This window comes from Myxocyprinus asiaticus, chromosome 2, assembly GCF_019703515.2.
Source record: "Myxocyprinus asiaticus isolate MX2 ecotype Aquarium Trade chromosome 2, UBuf_Myxa_2, whole genome shotgun sequence".
Lineage (NCBI taxonomy): Eukaryota > Metazoa > Chordata > Actinopteri > Cypriniformes > Catostomidae > Myxocyprinus > Myxocyprinus asiaticus.
The window spans coordinates 8,989,955-9,010,521 of record NC_059345.1 but is presented as its reverse complement, the minus strand read 5'-3'; the positions used below and the strand labels follow the sequence as shown (position 1 = coordinate 9,010,521).

General features: G+C 38.2%; 1 protein-coding gene across 1 annotated transcript in view; it reads right to left on the bottom strand.

Annotated features, from left to right (window-relative positions):
• The window catches only part of vat1l (vesicle amine transport 1-like), a 41,962-nt gene extending 21,892 nt beyond the window's left edge, over positions 1-20,070 (bottom strand). Inside the window, exons 1-7 of the mRNA XM_051647081.1 lie at positions 19,832-20,070; positions 18,310-18,439; positions 17,897-18,112; positions 15,941-16,083; positions 13,226-13,329; positions 10,501-10,556; positions 9,680-9,874 (exon numbers count right to left, since the gene is read on the bottom strand). Coding sequence (XP_051503041.1) covers positions 9,680-9,874; positions 10,501-10,556; positions 13,226-13,329; positions 15,941-16,083; positions 17,897-18,112; positions 18,310-18,439; positions 19,832-20,037 — 1,050 coding nt within the window. The 5' untranslated portion in view covers positions 20,038-20,070. The remainder of the gene's footprint in view (positions 1-9,679; positions 9,875-10,500; positions 10,557-13,225; positions 13,330-15,940; positions 16,084-17,896; positions 18,113-18,309; positions 18,440-19,831) is intronic.
• Between the last annotated feature and the right edge of the window lie 497 nt (positions 20,071-20,567).

The following is a 20,567-nucleotide window of genomic DNA, read 5'->3' as shown; positions in this document are numbered from 1 at the left end:
AGAGGAGATATCGGCTTTAACTGTAAACACGTAATGGGATTCTGATCTCTCCTGCAGCTTGCTGAAGACATTACTGTCTGCCATTTGTCTTCTTCCTAGGGTCACTTATTCATTACCCCTTTCTGTTCCTGTTCTTCTTCTTTTCCCATTACAAGGACAGTTCTCCATATCCCTATTTCTCTCTTCCTATTTCTTTATCTCTATCTCCCTCATTTTATAAAATGGATAGTTCAGAATCTGCTGACTTTGAAATTCGGACTGGTGGGTCATGTTCAAAGCCATTGTAAAATGACTATATACACACACCTGTGCCAAGTTGCTGTGTTGCTAGGCAACCACAAACAGCCTACAGTTACACTAAAGATCTACAGGATATTACTTGGAGGACATTTTTATTCCAATAATTATTAATAATAAACATATCTTTTATTGAACATGTTTGCACTGTTTTATAAAAGCAATAAGTCACTTGATTCCTTGCGTTATGCACGGCCTCTAACCCCACACCTGTTTTCTTCCATACTTTTCTTCCTCTCTCTCCCTCTTTCTCCCATTAGCAATGTGACTGTGTTTCCTGTGGGAAGTGTTAGCTCAGTCAGGTGATTAGGACCACACATGTTGCACTTTTATGAGTGTATAGCAGAGCGCTCTAATCATCTGACACTGGCTGGCTGCAAGGATATAACTGCTTAACAATCTTCTGTCATCCATACAGAGTTTAATTCAGTCCCTACAGCTGCCTCGTGTGTTGCCTAAAGCAGCGAGTATGGAGAAACGCTCAAGCAGTGCAATGATTCACCAGAAAATTTGAATCCAATTGACTTTAACTCTTAAACTCTGGTGCATTTTTGGGCTGCCGATCACAATTTTTCACACTCAAATTTAAAAGCTCACTATTCACACATACTACGGACTAATTACCAAAAATTTGTCTCATTTTTCAGAAATCCCCCCAAATAATAATAAAAAAAGACTCCAATTATTCATAAATAATATTGTATGTGTTTATGATCTTATGATAAACAGAAAGTTTATTTTGAATTTTTTTTTCTTTTTTTTCTAAATTTGTAAACATGTAATTCTGGTTCTGTTCACTCTACCTCAAATTTAAAAGTCTTATTTCATTCCACTAGATGGCACAAAGCACTAGATTTTTTTTTCTCTATCATCTTCCATCACAATATTTAGATCTGAAATGTAGGTGGCGCTCTAACGCATTTTCGCTCTCAAAGATGTGCTCATCCATAGACATTCAGTCTAAATTTCAGTTCATGCACCACCCTCATTATTTCATCTAATATCTCGGCCTCTGAGTGGACTAGAAGCTCAATATAAATGTCATTATGATGATATATAACATTTTATCATCAATAGTTGAAAACATATTTTTCTGATGATTTGTTTAGCATGCTTTTCCTGCTGGATGGCATATTTTGTTCTTGACATCAAAGATATAACATTGGATTATTCACTCGAGCAAGCTCACAGCAAAGTAAAAAATGGCACATTTTTTAGAAAACTGCTTAACGTAAGCTTTTACCTATTTACCTTTACTATTTTTAAAGTATTTAGCTATTTGGGGTTCACAGAAATAGTGATCACCGCATAAAAGAGACGTTTGTATTTCATGACTTCACAGAAATCATATTTCACTTTGTGATTCTTTTGAAGATCTTTTGAACTGTGGTATTAGGGCAACAAAATAATCTATACAGTCCCATTCCTGAGAATGAGAGCTTTCATTTGCTATATGACTTGTCCATTTAGGTGCTATGTGAAAGTCTTTTATTTTCTTATAAATATTTCTACCCCATTACCTCTAGGGGGCGCTAATTTGCGCTTCAAATTGTTTTCTGGTCTCATTATGAATGGTTCAGAGCATATACTTTTTTTTTTTTTTTTGTCTTAGTAATCATTCATCAAAATGAAATAACTTGCCTCTGAAATAACTTTCCTTTTCGGCTGACGTCAGCCAATGCTGTAACCAAGTTTCAACCTGCAGTGTTTCATCAGGACTGAAATAGTTCTCCACAATCGACTGCAAGTTTACATTAGGTTTGGCTGAAGGAAGTTAATAATACATGGAGAAAGCCATCTCACACTTTTAGGGAGGGTTACCAACTGTTCCATACTGCCTTGAATTTGGCTAAAACGAGGTATCTTCTGGAACAGCCTTCATGTCGTGAGCGTGCCTATGATGCATTAAAATGCTGTCTAGGTAGGTAGCTCACTATGTTTTAAAACTTAAATGTCTGTTTTGACTCAGTACTTCAAAGTGAACATCATTACAGTGTGATGACATCACTATAAATGCTTCAGAACTACAACACTTTGAAAAAACTGGTTAAAATATGTCAGTAACCAACTGGTTTTTTAAACTTTAGTTTAACAGTATCAAGATTTTTTAAATAACATGTCAACCAAATCAGCATGCAAGTTTAAGCAGCCCTGCATGAATCCAGAATTCAATGTATGTGCACCAGCTGCATATGCAAATGTAACCAGTACGGCAGTGCTCTGAAGTCTCTCCAAAAGATCATAGCTCTCTGCAGCTGACAAACAGAATTACAGGTGTGCAGTATAATGAGCTGTTAATTGTTTTATTTTAAAATAGCATTTACAAGAACACATAATTAGCACGCTTATAATGGTCTTGTATAATAATAATTAAAAAAAAAATAACTCAGGGCAGAATTTAAATAAAGGATGAGTGCTGTAGTGACATGACATATTATAAGCAATTCAACAGCTACAAGACTTTATCTAAAAGAATGACAAGAATGTTTACAACAAATGATAATGTCTGAAAAGCTAAAAAAAAAAAGTCCATCATTTTGAGTTATTTTTGATTGATTGAGTGAAGAAAATGTGAGTGGTCACGCCCTTGCAAAACTTACCACCACGATGCTAGGGTGTTGTAGGTAGCTGCAAAGGAGTTGCTGTTGTTATGGTGTTCTGAGTCATTTTCTGGATGGTTTCTAGGTGGTTGTTACCTGGCCCAAGTAAAAAAGCCCACCTCAAAGTCTCTATGATGTTATGGTCCCTAAATACAGCTCTAGTTCCACCTTATGTGTCGATGGGATTAGCAAGCACCGGTTATAAGAATTTAATTGAATACATTTTCAGATAATATTCTGGACTCTATAATCTTGTGTTAAATAAATGAGCAAACTAGGTAATTTTTTTTTTTTACCTATGTCTACACTATATTTTCCAATAAATAAAGGCAGAAAAGCCCCCATATCATAATATATGATTTGATAATGATAATGATAATATACACTGATGAGCCAAAACATTATGACCACTCACAGGTGAAGTGAATAACGTTGCTCATCTCCTAACAAGGCCACATGTCAAGGTCTGAGTAGATTAGATGGTAAGTGAACAATCAGTTCTCTTGTCAATGTGTTGAATTGAGGAGAAATGGGCAGGAGTAAAGACCTGAGGGACTTTGACAAGGGCCAAATTGTTATGGCCAGATGACTGGGTCAGAGCATCTCTGAAACGGGAAGGCTTGTGGGATGCTCCCGGTCAGCAGTGGTGAGTACTTACCGACAGTGGTCCGAGGAGGGACAAACCACAAACTGGCAACAGGGTGTTGGGCGCCCAAGGCTCATCGATGCGCGAGGGCAATGAAGGCTAACTGACAGAAGATCTACTGTTGTACAAGTCACAGAAAATTTTAATGATGGTTACGGAAGGAATGTGTCACAACAAACAGTGCGTCGCACCCTGCTGCGTAGCCGCAGACCGGTCAGAGTGCCCATGATAACCCCTGTCACCGTCGAAAGCACCTACAATGGGCATGCGAATGTTGGAACTGGACCTTGGAGCACTGGAAGAAGGTTGCCTGGTCAGATGAGTCCCATTTTCTTTTACATCACGTGAACGGCCGTGTACGTGTGCACCGTTTACCTGGGGAAGTGATGGCACCACACTGTAAAAAATGTCCGTAATTTTAACGGTAAAAGACTGTAAAAATGCTACAGTAAAAAATGTTAATTGGTAAACGGGCAGTTACCTTAAAATATACAATAAAAATTATAATATATTAAAAAAACAATACATGTAATTTTACAATACATTTTTTACATATAAAAAGTATGATTTACCGTATAATTAATGGTAAAAATGTATATTAAGTTTAACAAGAGAGTACATGTACTTTTTACAGTAAATTATTGTTAAAATTATGGTTAAAAAAAAACAATAATCAGGCGTTCCCAGAATTCCCTGCGTTACCCATCACATTTCATTATATTTTATGGAAATAGTTAAGTTTTTTCTTATTTTTAATATCAGTTATGTTCATTGGGGTGTTCTGTGTTATATTTTATGTAGTTTAGTTTAATGTTTATTGCATTATTTTAATTTCATGTGTTACCCTGATGGTGTTTAGTGTTTGTGTGAGAGACACTGAGCACTGTCTCTACCGTTTATTGGTCATTGCTCTTGGAAAGGCCACTACCGATGAACTTCATGTCATCATGTGCCTTTCTGTATATATTAAGGTGAGTAACAGTACATTATAAAAAGTATTAAGATTATATCATTTAATAATATAAACGTAATGCACCGTAAAATATACAGGCATCAAAATTACATCCCGTAAAGCCTGAAGCGTGGTATTTTTTACAGTGAATTTCTGGCAAACACAGCTGCTAGTTTTTTACCATAAATTTAACAGGATTTTTTTTTTACAGTGCAGGATGCACTGTGGGAAGACGTCAAGCCGGTGGAGGGAGTGTGATGCTCTGGGAAATGTTTTGCTGGGAAACCCTGAGTCCGGCCATTCATGTGGATGTCAATTTGACACGTGCCACCTACCTAAACATTGTTGCAGACCAGGTACACCCCATCATGGCAATGGTATTCCCTGATGGCAGTGACCTCTTTCATCAGGATAATGCGTCCTGCCACACTGCACACATTGTTTAGGAATGATTTGAGGAACACGATGAAGAGTTCAAGGTGTTGCCCTGGCCTCTAAATTCCCCAGATCTCAATACGATTGAACATCTGTGGGATGTGCTGGGCCAACAAGTCTGATCCACGGCAGCTCCACCTTGCAACTTACAGGACTTTAAGGATCTGCTGCTAATGTCTTGGTGCCAGATACCACAGGACACCTTCAGGAGTCTTGTAGAGTCCATGCCTTTGTGGGTCGGCGCTGATTTGGCGGCACGCGGAGGACCAACTGCATATTAGGCAGGTGGTCATAATGTTTTGGCTCATCAGTGTATATACTAGTATAATTTTGTTTCAATGCTACATACATTTGATATAGCTAAATATAGCTTCTGGCCATCTCTAACAAAAGAGCCTTGCTCTTTCCTGAGCAGTCATGGTTGACCCCCCGTAAAGTAACATCACTACGACATAGCAATGGGTACAGCATTCTTGTGCCAGCAACCAGCAATTTCCTCTCTAAAGCCAGGTATGATAAACATGAAAATCTAATTTAATTATAAACACAACAAGACAAGAAGTGCTGTAATATTCACATACTCAAGAGTCCACATGGTGATGCACTCAATCAGTGTGATATAAATACTGCACTCAGCTGCAGGAAAACATCAGAGATGTGTAAAAACGTTTGGTACGAGAGTGAATGATGCAGGTAGAGTGAAAAGCGTCGCTCAGATGATAGCAAAGAAAGCATACAGTGTTTATAAGATATAAAGGAAATAAATAAAGCTGCAAAATCAAACTACTGATGTGCAAAATTACATACTTTTAAAATTGACTAGTCACGGGTTACCTAAACGGCTTGTCGACTTATCGGTCTTAAAGAAGCTCTGCACAATTTGGCTGGTTTTTGGTTGGACACGTTTCTAAGGGGGCGTTAATGTAAGACACATTCTTGCATTCCAAAACAGCTAGACAGAGCCCAACAGAACCAAAGAGAACACAGGCATCTATAGATAAACTTGCATGCTGAAAAAAATCTTGATACTGTTAAAGTTTACAAAGCCAATTGGTTTTACTGGCAGATTTTAACCAATCTTTTCGATGTGTTGTAATTCTGAAGCATGTAGCGCTGTCATCACACTGTAATGATGTTCACTTTGAAGTACTGAGTCAAAAAAGACATTTAAGTTTCAAAATGTAGTGAGCTACCTACCTAGACAGCATTTTAAGGCATCACAGGCAGGCTCATGACGTGAAGGCTGTTCCAGAAGATACCTAGTTTCAGCCAAATTCAAGGCAGCAATGCACGATAAAACCTTTTCAGTCTAATTAAAAGTGAACTATATATTTTTTTTTTCAGTATTTGTGTGTGCTGTACTGTAAAAATGTTAACTTAAAAAATATGTCTCATGTGGTAACATCTAAATTAACTGGTTTTATTCAAGTCAAAATATTATTTAACATCATTAAATGAACGTGAATACATCGGTTTACGCCAAAAAAACTAATTTTTAAGGGTTAGATCAGGTGGAAATACTGTAGCTTCTTAAGATACCATAGCAACTGCAGGTCAGGGGCCTGGGTAGCTCAGCAAGTACTGACGCTGACTACCACCCCTGGAGTTTGCGAGTTCGAATCCAGGGCGTGCTGAGTGACTCCAGCCAGGTCTCCTAAGCAACCAAATTGGCCCGGTTGCTAGGGAGGGTAGAGTCACATGGGGTAACCTCCTCGTGGTCGCTATAATGTGGTTCGCTCTCGGTGGGGCGCTTGGTGAGTTGTGCGTGGATGCCATGGTGGATGGCATGAAGCCTCCACACGTGTTATATCTCCGCGGTAACGCGCTCAACAAGCCACGTGATAAGATGTGCGGGTTGACGGTCTCAGACGCGGAGGCAACTGAGATTCATCCTCCACCTCCTGGATTGAGGCGAGTCACTACGCCACCACGAGGACTTAGAGTGCATTGGGTGTTGGGCATTCCAAATTGGGGAGACAAAGGCAGAAAAACAATTGACAGCCATTTCAATGTAGCTGTGTTTTCTGATTTTTTTTTTTTTTTCAGTAAATATATACACTGTACCAGTAAATTGCAAACATTTAAATTATATTTTAGTAAATGTTTTACCACTTGCAAAACATTTTTGGAAGGCTTCAAATTGTCCAAATGGACATCTTTTTTTTTTTGCCAAAATAAGGGACGTCCCTCCTAATAAGGAATAGTTGGTAACCTTCCCTAAAAGTGTGCAATGGCTTTCTCCAGGTACTATAATTGCAAGCCGGTGTGTTCATACTGACCGACTAAACAACATAAACCAAGTCAGCTGTCTGCCTCAAAGTAGGTGGAGCTCTATGTCACACCTACTGATGACATGGACCAATGACAGTAAGAAGGTACTTAGAAGCCAGTAAGAATTGAGCTGTTACGAACCACCGAAAGGAACACAAAAACACCATCTTTTTGGCCAGATTTTGTTTTAAATTCTTTGATTTCATAGGAAGTGTATCTGGGCCTTAATGCACTTACAATGGAGGTGAATTTGGCCAGTTTAGTAAATTAAAATTATTTAATAATTTATTAAAATACACACTGTTTAAAAGGATTGCCCCAAGATGTAAACATTATATGTGTAAACATGATTTTAATGTGATAAAATCGCTTAAAGGTTTTATTGGCGTTGTGTTGTCATGGCAACAAAGTATTATTGGACAGAACTTTACACTGATAAGGTTACTAAGCGATTTTATCATACTAAAATCATGTTCACACGTGTTGTGTGTTTACATCCTATGGCTACACTTTTGAAACTATGTGTATTTTAATGTTAATGAACTGGCCCTATTCATTTCTATTGTAAGTGCTTTAATGTAACTGCAGTTTTTGCTTCTTCGTTTTTTTTTTTTTTCTTTTTTTTTTATATAACTAAGGGATGAGTTGAGAATATTTTTGTGTAATACTTTTACATTGAGCTCAACTTGTATTGAACCCGGAACATTCCTAGGTTTTACCACACAAACTGTCAAAAATAAAAATATGATACAAGTTAACCTCCATTTTTGTTGGACAGTTGTAGTGACCCATCTCTAAATCAAACAGAATGTGCCAAAGCAAAATGTGCCACCACCTTAGTAAGCCGTTTCATTTACTCACACAGGAACCGATCCTTTACACTGTCAACAATTCAAAACTCACTATATGTGTTAACAGGAACATTGAGAGAACCTGGAATGTGAATAGAGCAGATCACACACAGCTCTGTAAACACGACTGTTTTGGCCACAGACTGCCGCTCTGTTGGGTTTCATGGAGGGGAGGGGGCTACTGGCAGTGTAGGTTGAACAGAACAACATAACCAGCTGTAATCAAAGAAAAGAGATGGAACAGGGCTTGACAGCCCACCTGTCATCTGATGGGCTGAGACTGCTTCTGATTACATAACGAAATAGACAGTGACGTGCCTGTTTCTTTTCAAATGCCTTAAAAGCCATGTTATCGATAGAATCAAAGGGATAACTGACTCAAAAAAGGAAAATTCGGTCAACATTTACTCATCATCATGTTGTTCCAAACCTGTATGTCTTTCCTTCTTCTGTGGAACATAAATGGAGATGTCAGGCAAAGTTTTAGCCTCAGTCACCATTCACTTTCATTGTATGAAAAAACAATGGTGACTAAGACATGACTAAGTTCAGGCATGAAACTCTGTCGCAAACTGATAGGTCCTTTGAAGTGTAATTGGGTAGCCAACCAACTTGCGTACTCTCTCTTTGCCTAACATTTAAATGAGCTCAGTTTGCAAGTAAGCCGGTTTCACTGCAGCAAACTAAGAGAGTTGTATGAGAGTCCTAAACCCACCTCCACCCCAGCTCCACCGGTCTAGATCTGCTACATGGGGACTGTTTGTACATCTAATTGTGCAGCAGCATGTCATACATGACTGATGCAGCATGTCTTGTGTTTTTTTTTATTATGCAGCAGCAGTAGCATTTCCATATGCTTAAATCAGTATGTCTGTGTATGTCCTAGCAGTAGCAAGTCTCCATACTTGCTCTGCAGCAACAGCAGCGTAGCAGATCTAGTCCGCCAAGACCAATAATCCTATCAATATGTCATACCCACATTAACATGGTATATCTTTCCGAGAGATGTCATGACTGAAATATCTTACTACCATACTGCCTAAGATCTTCTTTTGCGTTCCATGGACGAAAGAAAGTCATCAATTTTTGAAACAACATGAGGGTGAGTAAATGATGACAGAATTGATATTTTTGGGTGAACTATCCCTTCAAAGGGGAAATTTCTTGCTTGACTGGTGACAGAAATCTAAAGTGAAATAGTACAATAAAACAGAGCACAAGTAAAAATGGGTTTAAACTATAAATATAAAGAAAGTTAATGCGTTTAAGCTGTCAATGAAATTTAGGTGACATGTTTTATGCTTATTTTTAAAGGGCTTGTATCAAAAAAATTTAACTTCATTCACAATTTGCATCATTTCATTTTTCCCCAGAAGTCTATTGATAATTTATTCAAGGCTTATTGTTTAGCTTTCTTTCTTCTTTGGAACATGTTAAGCAGAATGTTAGCCTTAGTCACCATTCACTTTCATTGCATAACTGTCATTCCCTAATATTCAGCTGAACATCTCCTTTTGCATTCCATCATAAAAGAAAGTCATATGAGTTTGGAACAACATAAAGGTGAGTAAATGATGACAGAATTTACATTTTGGGTTGAACTCTCCAACAAAGCACTGCCTCTTACCTCCTCCAGTGCCCATAGGGAATCAACAACAGGTTTAATCTTCTTTTGGTCATACAGGGAGAGAAGTTTCTGTACCGCTGTCTTGACCTGGTTGCATCCTCCCTGCTTGAAGAGGAGGTTCAGGAGCGAGAATCCAGCCATGGCTTTATTCTCCTCATAGAGTTTGATGGGATTCACCTTCTCAACCTGCCACCACTGAGAGACAAAGGGCAAAAATGTACAGTACTTCATAGCAAAGATAAGTGATCACAAAGTTCTTTTACAACATGAAAGTGAAAGAATTTACAGTGGAAAAACTGTTACATCTTTGCTAATTATGGGACAGTTCATTAAAAAAAAAAATAAGGTTAACAAGGGGGCCTGGGTAGCTCAGCGAGTATTGACGCTGACTACCACCCCTGGAGTTGTGAGTTTGAATCCAGGGTGTGCTGAGTGACTCCAGCCAGGTCTCCTAAGCAACCAAATTGGCCAGGTTGCTAGGGAGGGTAGAATCACATGGGGTAACCTCCTCGTGGCCGCGATTAGTGGTTCTCGCTCTCAATGGGGCACGTGGTAAGTTGTGCGTGGATCGCAGAGAGTAGCATGAGCCTCCACATGCTGTGAGTCTCCACGGTGTCATACACAGCGAGCCACGTGATAAGATGCGCGGATTGACTGTCTCAGAAGTGGAGGCAACTGGGACTTGTCCTCCGCAACCCGGATTGTGGTGAGTAACTGCGCCACCACGAGGACCTACTAAGTAGTGGGAATCGGGCATTCCAAATTGGGAGAGAAGGGGATACAAAAATAAATAAATAATAAGGTTAACAAACTGTACTTACAGATTTAGCAAAGCTGAAGAAACTTTTGGTCTCTCCTGTCACCATGTTTGATGAACCTGGAAAAATTTTGACAAAAAGCTTAGTTGCAACCTACCAATGTGGCCTGGGGAAGTTGTCACAGGGGCTTTATTTCAGTAATAAGGTTTTAAGTCAAAAGTCCATTGACACAAATGCTGGTTTTTTCTAGTAGTTTTGTATGATGGTTTCAAACATCTAGATCAAAATCCTTTTAAATTAGAATATCATCATATTTTTGCTCTAAATATTCGTGAAAAGTGAAACAGTGAACAGACATATATATTCAGGCAAGGGTCACCTACATAATGAAGGCAGATATGTAACCAAAAGTTTGAACTGCGCTCTTGGGACAAGTTTTATTTTTTTCATAAATCCAGTAGGGAAAGTTGTCACGTGTATTTTAAAAGTTACAAATGTAATAAATTTATTAGGTAACACTTTACAATATGGTTCCATTTGTTAACATTACTTAATGCATGAGGTATCAGGAAGTAACAATGAACAATATATTTAAACAGCATTAATTAATCTTAGTTCATGTTAATTGATAAAAACACATTTGTTGGGGGCCTGGGTAGCTCAGTGGTAAAGACACTGGCTACCACCCCTGGAGTTCGCTAGTTCGAATTACAGGGCGTGCTGAGTGACTCCAGCCGGGTCTCCTAAGCAACCAAATTGGCCTTGTTGCTAGGGAGGGTAGAGTCACATGGGGTAACCTCCTCATGGTCGCTATAATGTGGTTCGCTGTCGGTGGGGCGTATGGTGAGTTGCGCGTGGATGCCGCGGTGGATGGCGTGAAGCCTCCACACGCGCTATGTCTCCGCGGTAACACGCTCAACAAGCCACGTGATAAGATGCGCGGGTTGACGGTCTCAGACGTGGAGGCAACTGAGATTCATCCTCCACCACTCAGATTGAGACGAGTCACTACCCCACCACGAGGACTTAGAGCACATTGGGAATTGGGCATTCCAAATTGGGAGAAAAAGGGGAGAAAATCCCACAGAAAACAAAAATAAAAACACAATTGTTCATTGTTAGTTTATGTTAGTTTATACTGCATTAACTAATGTAAACCATTTATTATTTACAATGTTCGTTGCCGAAAACAATGGTTCGATATTTTTGTTGTTTGACATTTTTTCTGTTTCGTGAATTTCATAATTCCACTTCATATTTGTTTCAGAGTTTGAATTAGGCTTAAAAGCTTATAATAGGCTATCTAATGACTTCTCGTTTTAACAATATTCCCCACTATTGCGCGTGTACATTTTTTTTAAACAGAATCTTTTTTAATAGTAATTTATTTGCTTAAAATGTTAAAAATGACAAACACAGTATAGTCTTGGCATATGGAACAGTAAAATATGTCAGTATTACCATGGTGTGCCCACTGTCTCACATTAATAAGCTCCATCCAGCATTATAATGATTCATTAATTTTGTAATAATGTGTTCGTGTTCATAAAACTAAATTTCACATTATCTCTGCTCTGAGGTGTCCTTTCTAATTAAAGATTCCTAATGGGACTGAATAGGAGTAATTAAAGTCACAGGCATTGTTTTTTTTTATCTTTCATGTGAGTTAACCTCAGTTGCCTTTAACCCCTAAAAGTGTGACATCACCTAGTATGTCGAGTGACTGCTTTCAAATCACAAAGTCACGAAGGAATCTTTCAGGAAATTTCCTACTGTACACGTGGAATGGCACCTTGCTGCATTTTGGTCTTTTCTGTAACATTTGCATAGTGAAACATTGTCCAAGACTACTGCATGATGATATTTTCCTATAGTACATTCAAGGAATTGTTCTGACATCATCATGTCAACAGCAGGTCTCAATGTTTTAATACAAGTTGAGCTCTAATTTCAAATAAATTATGTTGACACCTCATTTCTTTAAATAAAGCAAAAAATGCTGTTACAGTGAGGCACTTACAATGGAAGTGAATGGGGCCAGTCCATAGACATTAAAAAACACACAATTTCAAAAGTATAGAAACAAGATATAAACATTATACATATTAACATGATTTAAGTGTAAAAAAATCAGGGATTTACCACTGTTACTGTGTTTATCAGATTACAGGTGTTTACCGGCACTATGTTGTCATGACAAGTTGTAATATTGGATTTAACTTTATACAGGTAAGGTTAGTAAGCAATTTTATCACACGAAACTTACGTTAGCACATATAATGTTTATGTCTTGTGGCTTTACTTTTAAAACAGTGTGTATTTTAATGTTTATGGACTGGCCTCATTCACTTCCATTGTAAGTGCCTCACTGTAACAGCAATTTTTGCTGTTTTTTTAATAAACAAGGTACATTTTGGTAATCAACATTATGCTAAAAAATGCTGTTGATTGAGCTCAACTTGTAAATCTGTTTATCACAAAAATCTGTCATATGGCTTTAAAACTTTGTGTCATATGGACTGCATTTATGGTGCTTTTATAGTGCTTTTTGCAGACTGATAACCCCTGGTCACTCAATGCTTTTCATAAGAACAAGAGCAGAGTGAACATCCTTCAAAACATCTCCTTTTGTGTTCCAGAGATGAACGACATGGGTGAGCAATGATAACATAATTTTCATGTTTGAGTGAACTATTCCTTCAAAAATAAATCTTATCATCCTTAGAAAGTTTAATTGATTTCATTGCTCCAATGAGAACGCTCTTCATCATTGTGCTACAGTACCAACCATATAGGATGTAAGTTCCCATGGGCTTGAGCAGAGCAAGGCCTTTTCCTGTATTCTCTCCACACAGACAGTCCAGTACAATATCAACTCCCTCTGGAGATATCCTGCAGGACAAAAAAAAGAAGACATTAACAATCTATTTTCTCTAAACTCTGGCCAGTTCTAGCTACAGGTTTTAACAACAGCTATAGAAATACAAGTCCTTTAAACCTCTGAAAAACCATCCAACAGAATATTCAACAACAATCAGTTTTTTAGTGTCTCATGGAAAAGTGCTTGGAATGAGAGGTATGTCATTCTAAACGGGGATGCTTTCCTATTTTCACCGGTTTTGGACCGCCTACAAGGCTTAACCATCAGGAGGTCTTGTGATGCCAGGGGTCCTGCCTATTGTGGAAGAGGGACCAATTTGAGACTAATTTAATTTTGCTCTCCCCCTGATCCTTAGAGGAATGTGGAACCACCGTGATGAAAAGAGCCCTAATCTCCTCTCTCATACTCAATTTACGTGAATTTATGTGAAGTAAAATGTTCACCAAGACTGTATTTCAGTTAAATCAGTTAATAGCTCTGTCAGAGATCAATTTAGAGATCAAATCACTTCTAAAAAAAAAAAACATTAATATAGAGGAGAGATATTTTCACAAGGCAGCACTATGGTTTTCTTAGTAGTGCCAAGGTATTTTCTTAAGTACCTTGAAGTAAAATATATCATGTTTAAACTTTTTTCCAAACAGCCCACTTTTTGATTTTAGAATTACACTGTAAATGTTTTGTGAGGTAACCTAAAAATAATGTGGTTCAAAACTGGTTTTATTCAATTAAAAAATGTAATTTAATCTGACTACATTTTCCGGAAAAATTAAGTTATACTAATGAACGGAATTGTTATGGGTTAGAACAAGAAGAAATATAATTTATAGAAAATATATTTTAATTGGGAGTACATGGGATATTTTAATAAAATAAAAAAATAAAAACATATTTTGTCACACCACAAGACTATTTAAAATGAACTAGTGAAGATAAAAAGTAGATTAAAAATGGTGAAAATTTTAAACCAAATGGTGACAAGTTACAGGGTCTAACAATTTACTTTTTATATTAATATACATTTTTAAATAGAACCTTAAATCTTGATTTTGATTAAAAAAAAAAAAATAAATTTAAAATCCATGGACACATTATAGCAACTTTTTCACGGTTCTCGTTGCGAAACTGTGCCATTACGTGCCGTGCCACAATAACAGTGAAAAGTGAAAATTTCCCAACTAGCTAAAAAAGGACATTTATTGAAAAAAATTTATATGAGTAATATATTGATGTATTATATGAGTTTAATAAACTAGTTAGCATAATTTCCCTCCCTGATGAAAACATTTACATAGACAAATAATGTACTATACTAGTAAAATAATCATTATAAAATCATTAACCATACACTACTTTATATTAACTTTTATTAACTTGAAATGGCCATATACCTAAAAACAATTAAGTTACCTTGGCGTTGACAAACTGACAATCGTGTGTCACCACGTACAAAGCCATTCAACCGTCACAGTTGGGCACGGTTAACCATGACGAGAAATCCGGCTCGAAAACGGTTTGTAATTGTGCCGTGCCGAACCGTGCTCAAGTGAAAATGCTACCTGAACCTTTCCTCACCTTGCTCAGAACCATTCAGCCCAATGGTGGAAAAGCAGCTTTTGTCAACTACTCACAGTTCATTAAAGGCGCTGTAAGCGATTTTAGTCGTTCTAGAATTTCGAAAATCTGAGCCGTTGGATTAGCCACGCCCCCTCTTTCCAAAACCCCACACTCCAAAGATACCAAATGAGCTTTACTGACACCGATACGAGCAGAAATGGATGTAAAAAACAACAGCAGCAAAATAGCACCCACAAATGACAACTATTAGCAACATGGCATAAAAATGGCATTATGCCTCAATATTTCGCTGCAACTACAATACTATGAGAGCAGGCAAAATGACTGGCAGGGAGAAAGCGTCGTTGTCCGCGGACAAACATTTTTGTTTGCTGTTTACAGGGTCTAGAGCTGTCACAGAAACCGGTGAGGTATCTTACGACACTTATTTCATTAAAATCTTTCAGGGAGTAGTAAACATTTTTGCATACTTTTCCATGAAAAAAATCGCTTACAGCACCATTAATGTGGAAATCATTCAGTACCATAGTAGTACCATAATATACCATCCCTGATAATGGTACCACTATTGCACAGTAGTTTTTGTTGGGAAAACAGATAAAACAGTGGGCAAAATGTACAAAAGGTGCTTGATCCGTTTGAAAATTTGACTTGGGACGTGTAAGGCAATAAAGCATAACATCAGCACAATAATTAATCAATTTTCTCTGATTGGCTATGGCTGGGCCATTTGCTGCACATTTGTAAGCCTTTTGTCTTGTTGATCAGCAGGGACCTACCAGTGCCCCTCCCCACACTACAACACACTACTTTCCCATCAAAGCTGGGTGTTGCCATGGGGACTGGAGCCACACAGATCTAGAGGAAGTAACTAGTGACGTCTGCCCTCTCAGGCTTGCACTGGCCTCCCAGTATGACTCATGTTTTTATATTCTCATCATCTAATCACTCCACATCCCCATGAGCTGCCTAATTTACTGATATGGCTGTCTTTTTGCCCCTTACACCTACTAAATGCCAAAAACAGCATTTGCGCCTCCTTACTTTTTAACTTCTGGAACATAGTCAATGTTTCTGTCGAAGAGATGTGTGACTGAATGCTTTATGGATTCGTGTTTGAAGGGCGAGGCGATCCCAAACACAATGACGTTGGGGACAGTGGAACAGAGCTGAGCAACAGCTTGACCCTGAAAAAGAGGACAAAATGGAAAGGAAAGTGATTTATCAATTCTGTACATTTTTTATGACATTTGAGCAATGGCAACTTAAAACAACACAAGTAGACTAGATTTTCAGCATTTTTTGACGAAAATGTGTCAAGTCATTTTTATTTGTATAGCGCTTTTCACAATGCACATCGTTTCAAAGCAGCTTTGCAGAAAATTATGCTCTATAAGGTCTTTAATGTCTTTAAGTACTCATTGAGCAGTTTCATTTAAAAACGTCATTGAAAATCATGCTTTAAAAATTATTTGTCTTTAGGCCCCCATATAGCAAGCCAAATGAGACTGTGTCAAGGAACCACTAAGGTTAGTTAGTGGAGAAAAAACCTTGGCTCAGCTGGGGGAGCCAGTTTCCCTCTGGCAATAAAGTATGAATATAATGCCAATATCAGTTAACTTGCCCATGCAAAACTCACAGTTATGATGCTAGGGCATTTAGGTAGTTACCAGGGCGTAGCTATGAGGTTGCTAATGCATTCTAAGTGGTTGTTAGCATGTTAGCTTTGCGGTTGCTAGGGTGTTGTTAGTGGCCTACCCCCAAACCTCAATGATATTTTCATTCCAAGATGGTTCATGTTCCTTCTTCAGTGCAAGTTTATGGATTTATTTATTTATTTTTGTGCCTGTTTTATCATTCGCCAAGCAGGAAGTTAAAGCTTGGTCGCAAATGGGTCTTCCAAAAGGACAATGACCCCAAGCATACTTCCAAAGTTGTGGCAAAATGGCTTAAGGACAACAAAGTCAAGGTATTGGAGTGGCTATCACAAAGCCCTGACCTTAATCTGAATCCAAATTTGTGGGCAGAACTGAAAAAGCACGTGCGAGCAAGGAGGCCTATAAACCTGACTCAGTTACACCAGTTCTGTCTGGAGGAATGGGTCAAAATTCCAGCAACTTATTGTGAGAAGCTTGTGGAAGGCTACACAAAACATTTGACCCAAGTTAAACAATTTAAAGGCAATGCTACCAGATACTAGCAAAGTGTATGTAAACTTCTGACCCACTGGGAATGTGACGAAATAAATAAAAGTTGAAATAAATCATTCTCTCTACTATTATTCTGATATTTCCCATTCTTAAAATAAAGTAGTGTTCCTAACTGACCTAAGACAGGGAATGTTTTCTACAATTTAATGTCAGGAATTGTGAAAAACTGAGATTAAATGTATTTGGCGAAGGCATATGTAAACTTCTGACTTCAACTGTAAGTGCTTCAAATATTTATTTTTTTGGGGGTTTTTGGGGGGGGGGGGGATTTTTTTCCCCTTTTCTCCCCTTTCCCCAATTTGGAATGCCCAATTCCCAATGCGCCCTAAGTCCTCGTGGTGGCGTAGTGACAATCCGGGTGGCGGAGGATGAATCTCAGTTGCCTCCGCGTCTGAGACCGTCAATCCATGCATTTTATCACGTGGCTTGTTGAACGTGTTACCGCGGAGACCTAGTGCATGTGGAGGCTTCACGCTATTCTCCGCGGCATCCACGCACAACTCACCACGCGCCCCACCGAGAGCAAGAACCATATTATAGCGACCACGAGGAGGTTATCCAATGTGACTCTACCCTCCCTAGCAACCGGGCAAATTGGTTGCTTAGGAAGCCTGACTGGAGTCAAACTTGTATTCAAACTTGCGACTCCAGGTGTGGTAGTCAGCGTCTTTACTTGATGAACTACCCAGGCCCCAGTGTTTAAAATATTTTAAATTACTCATGTAGTTATTTTTACTCTGCTACTTCGAAGTTACCTTACTAACCCTAACCATCAAAGCACCAAACTTACCATCCCACCTCCTGCTGAGTGAACTAATACAGACATCCCCTCTCGGAGATTGGCCACTTCAAACAGCATCATGTAGGCAGCCACAAAGTTCATGGAGAAGGCAGCCGCCTCCGGGAATGTCATGTCATCAGGGATCTTATAGACGAAATCCAGCGGTGCGCACACAACTTCAGCCCAGGCATTGTAATTTACAAAGGCCATCACTCTGTCACCTATCTGAAGGATGGCAAAACAATTCTTTTAAACAGACTATTTTTTAACAAAGTCATATAAAGTTTGTATATTGCCATATATCAAGAAGATTGGACAACAGTGCACACATTGTGCCATCATATATGTTATATGTCTATATCTATTTCGTTGCACATCACTTGAAGCATCATAATTAGCAATGAACACATGTTTACACATACCTCAAACCCTTTGGTGTTTTCTCCCATTGACTCCACTATCCCCGAACACTCAAATCCAGGCACAAGAGGAGTTTTGGGAGGATTATCAATATTTCCTTGACGTACCATTAAATCAAGGAAGTTCAGCCCACTGTAAAAAATAAATGTCAAGACACACATTTCATCTAATTATGTCTGATTTCATCTTACAATGCCCATGTGTGCTTTACCAAGCAATCCAAGTGGATTATTTAAAGGAATATTCCAGTTTCAATAAAAGTTCAGCTCAATCGACAGCATTTGTGGCATAATGTTGATTACCACAAAAAAATTATTTCGACTCAAGCAGAAATCAAGGTTACAGTGAGTAACTTACAATGGAAGTGAATGGGGCCAATTTTTGGAGGGTTTAAAGGCAGAAATGTGAAGTTTATAATTTTATAAAAGCACTTACAGTAATTCTTCTGATAAAACTGATTTGTTATTTGAGCTGTAAAGTTGTTTAAATCATCATTTTTACAGTCGTTTTAAGGTTTGTTGGCATTACATCATCATAACAACAAAGTTGTAAAATTGGCTGTAACTTTACACAGAAACGGTTACTAATCAATTTTATCACAGTCAAATCATGTTAACACGCATATTGTTTATGTCTTATGGCTATACTTTTGAAACAGTGAGTATTTTAACGTTTACAGATTGGCCCCCATTCACTTCCATTGTAAGTGCTTCACTGGAACCCACATTTTTGCTTCTTTTTAAAGGAAAGGTGGGGCGAGTCAAAATTAATTTTTGTGCTAATCAATATTATGACACAAATGCTGTTGATTGAGATTAACTTCTACTGAACATGAAATATTCCTTTAAATAATCCATGTGGATTGCCTGGTCAAGCACATGGGCATTGTTAGATATATATACTACATTATATATGAATATTAATTATATACATTATATGATATTTTTTAATCAAATTTAGGAGGGAAAAAGTTAATTAATCCTTCTACAGGCTGTTTACAGTTTCCAAGCAACGTACAGCACAGTAATGTATCGAATTAGAGCGCATTACAATAGAATTGCAATCAGAATTTAGACTCGTAACAATCCATTATATAATGTTTCCAGTTATTTGTACGATGTTCTCAGGAGGAACGTTTAAATGTCCCAAGAGCAGCCAGGCATATCAAGAATCAATGCGAGAGTGCTCTACGTGTGATCACAAATAACACTTACTTAAATAAAATATTTAAGTGTCATAGACCCAAAGCAAACCTAAAACGTATTGGATGGTACGTTTCAACAAAATGGGCTATGTTTTAAAATCTCTGCATTTGCATATGCATGTAATATATATGGTTTTGAATCCTAAATGAAATCAGTGATATGGAAATGACGTGACACCTGTTCATCTTGCATCTATTCCCGCTGCAACGTGTTGCTGCTGTTGCCAGTTGCGCGAAGTGTCACATGTGCCATTATTGCTATAATCATTACGCATCACGGTTCAGCATAAATGTGTGAATATTTAGGCTGAAATATTTACCATGCTTTCACGCGAATCTTGACTTCTCCTTCTTGAGGCTCTGGCATGGGCTTCTTGGTGACTTTGAGTTTGTTTAGACCACCAAAGCCTGTCAGCACCACAGCCCGCATTTCTTTTAAATCCGCCGCAGAGACGGGATTCTCCGGCTCCTTTTTGTCTAGAATTTGCTCACTTTCCTCTGCCATCTCCGTCCCCTCCTTTGCCATGTCTGGTGAACCGTCTGATGTATACAGGTCTGCCGAAGCCCTTCTGGATACTGCGCTCTCTTTCGGACTACTGCCGCACAATACACTAATCATGTCCGAATCTCGAACGAATCGTTCTTTAGAATCGGTTCTTTTAAGTGATTCGTTCTAAAGGATTCGCACAGCGTTCGTAAATCACCCGACGACAAGGGAGAACGCTGCGCAATCAATCTATGTGACTCATTCGACACAATAGACCTTATAAACAATAACGCCATAATTCAGTTTTGACGGGAATGAAAACGAGACTGTGAAGGAAGTAACTTATCCGTTCAATGATTTGTAGAAGCCACTGTTGTTTAAATTGGAGTCGAAGAAAAAAAATCATTAAAAAAAATAAATAAATAATACAATAGACAGAATTAGTTGTGATCTAGGACCTTTATAAAGCTTATTATGGAGTGCCTGGCACTGAAAAGACTAGTTTTCCTTGATATCAGAGCCTCAAATTCAAATAAGGTGCTATCATTATCTGAAATTCAAATATGGAT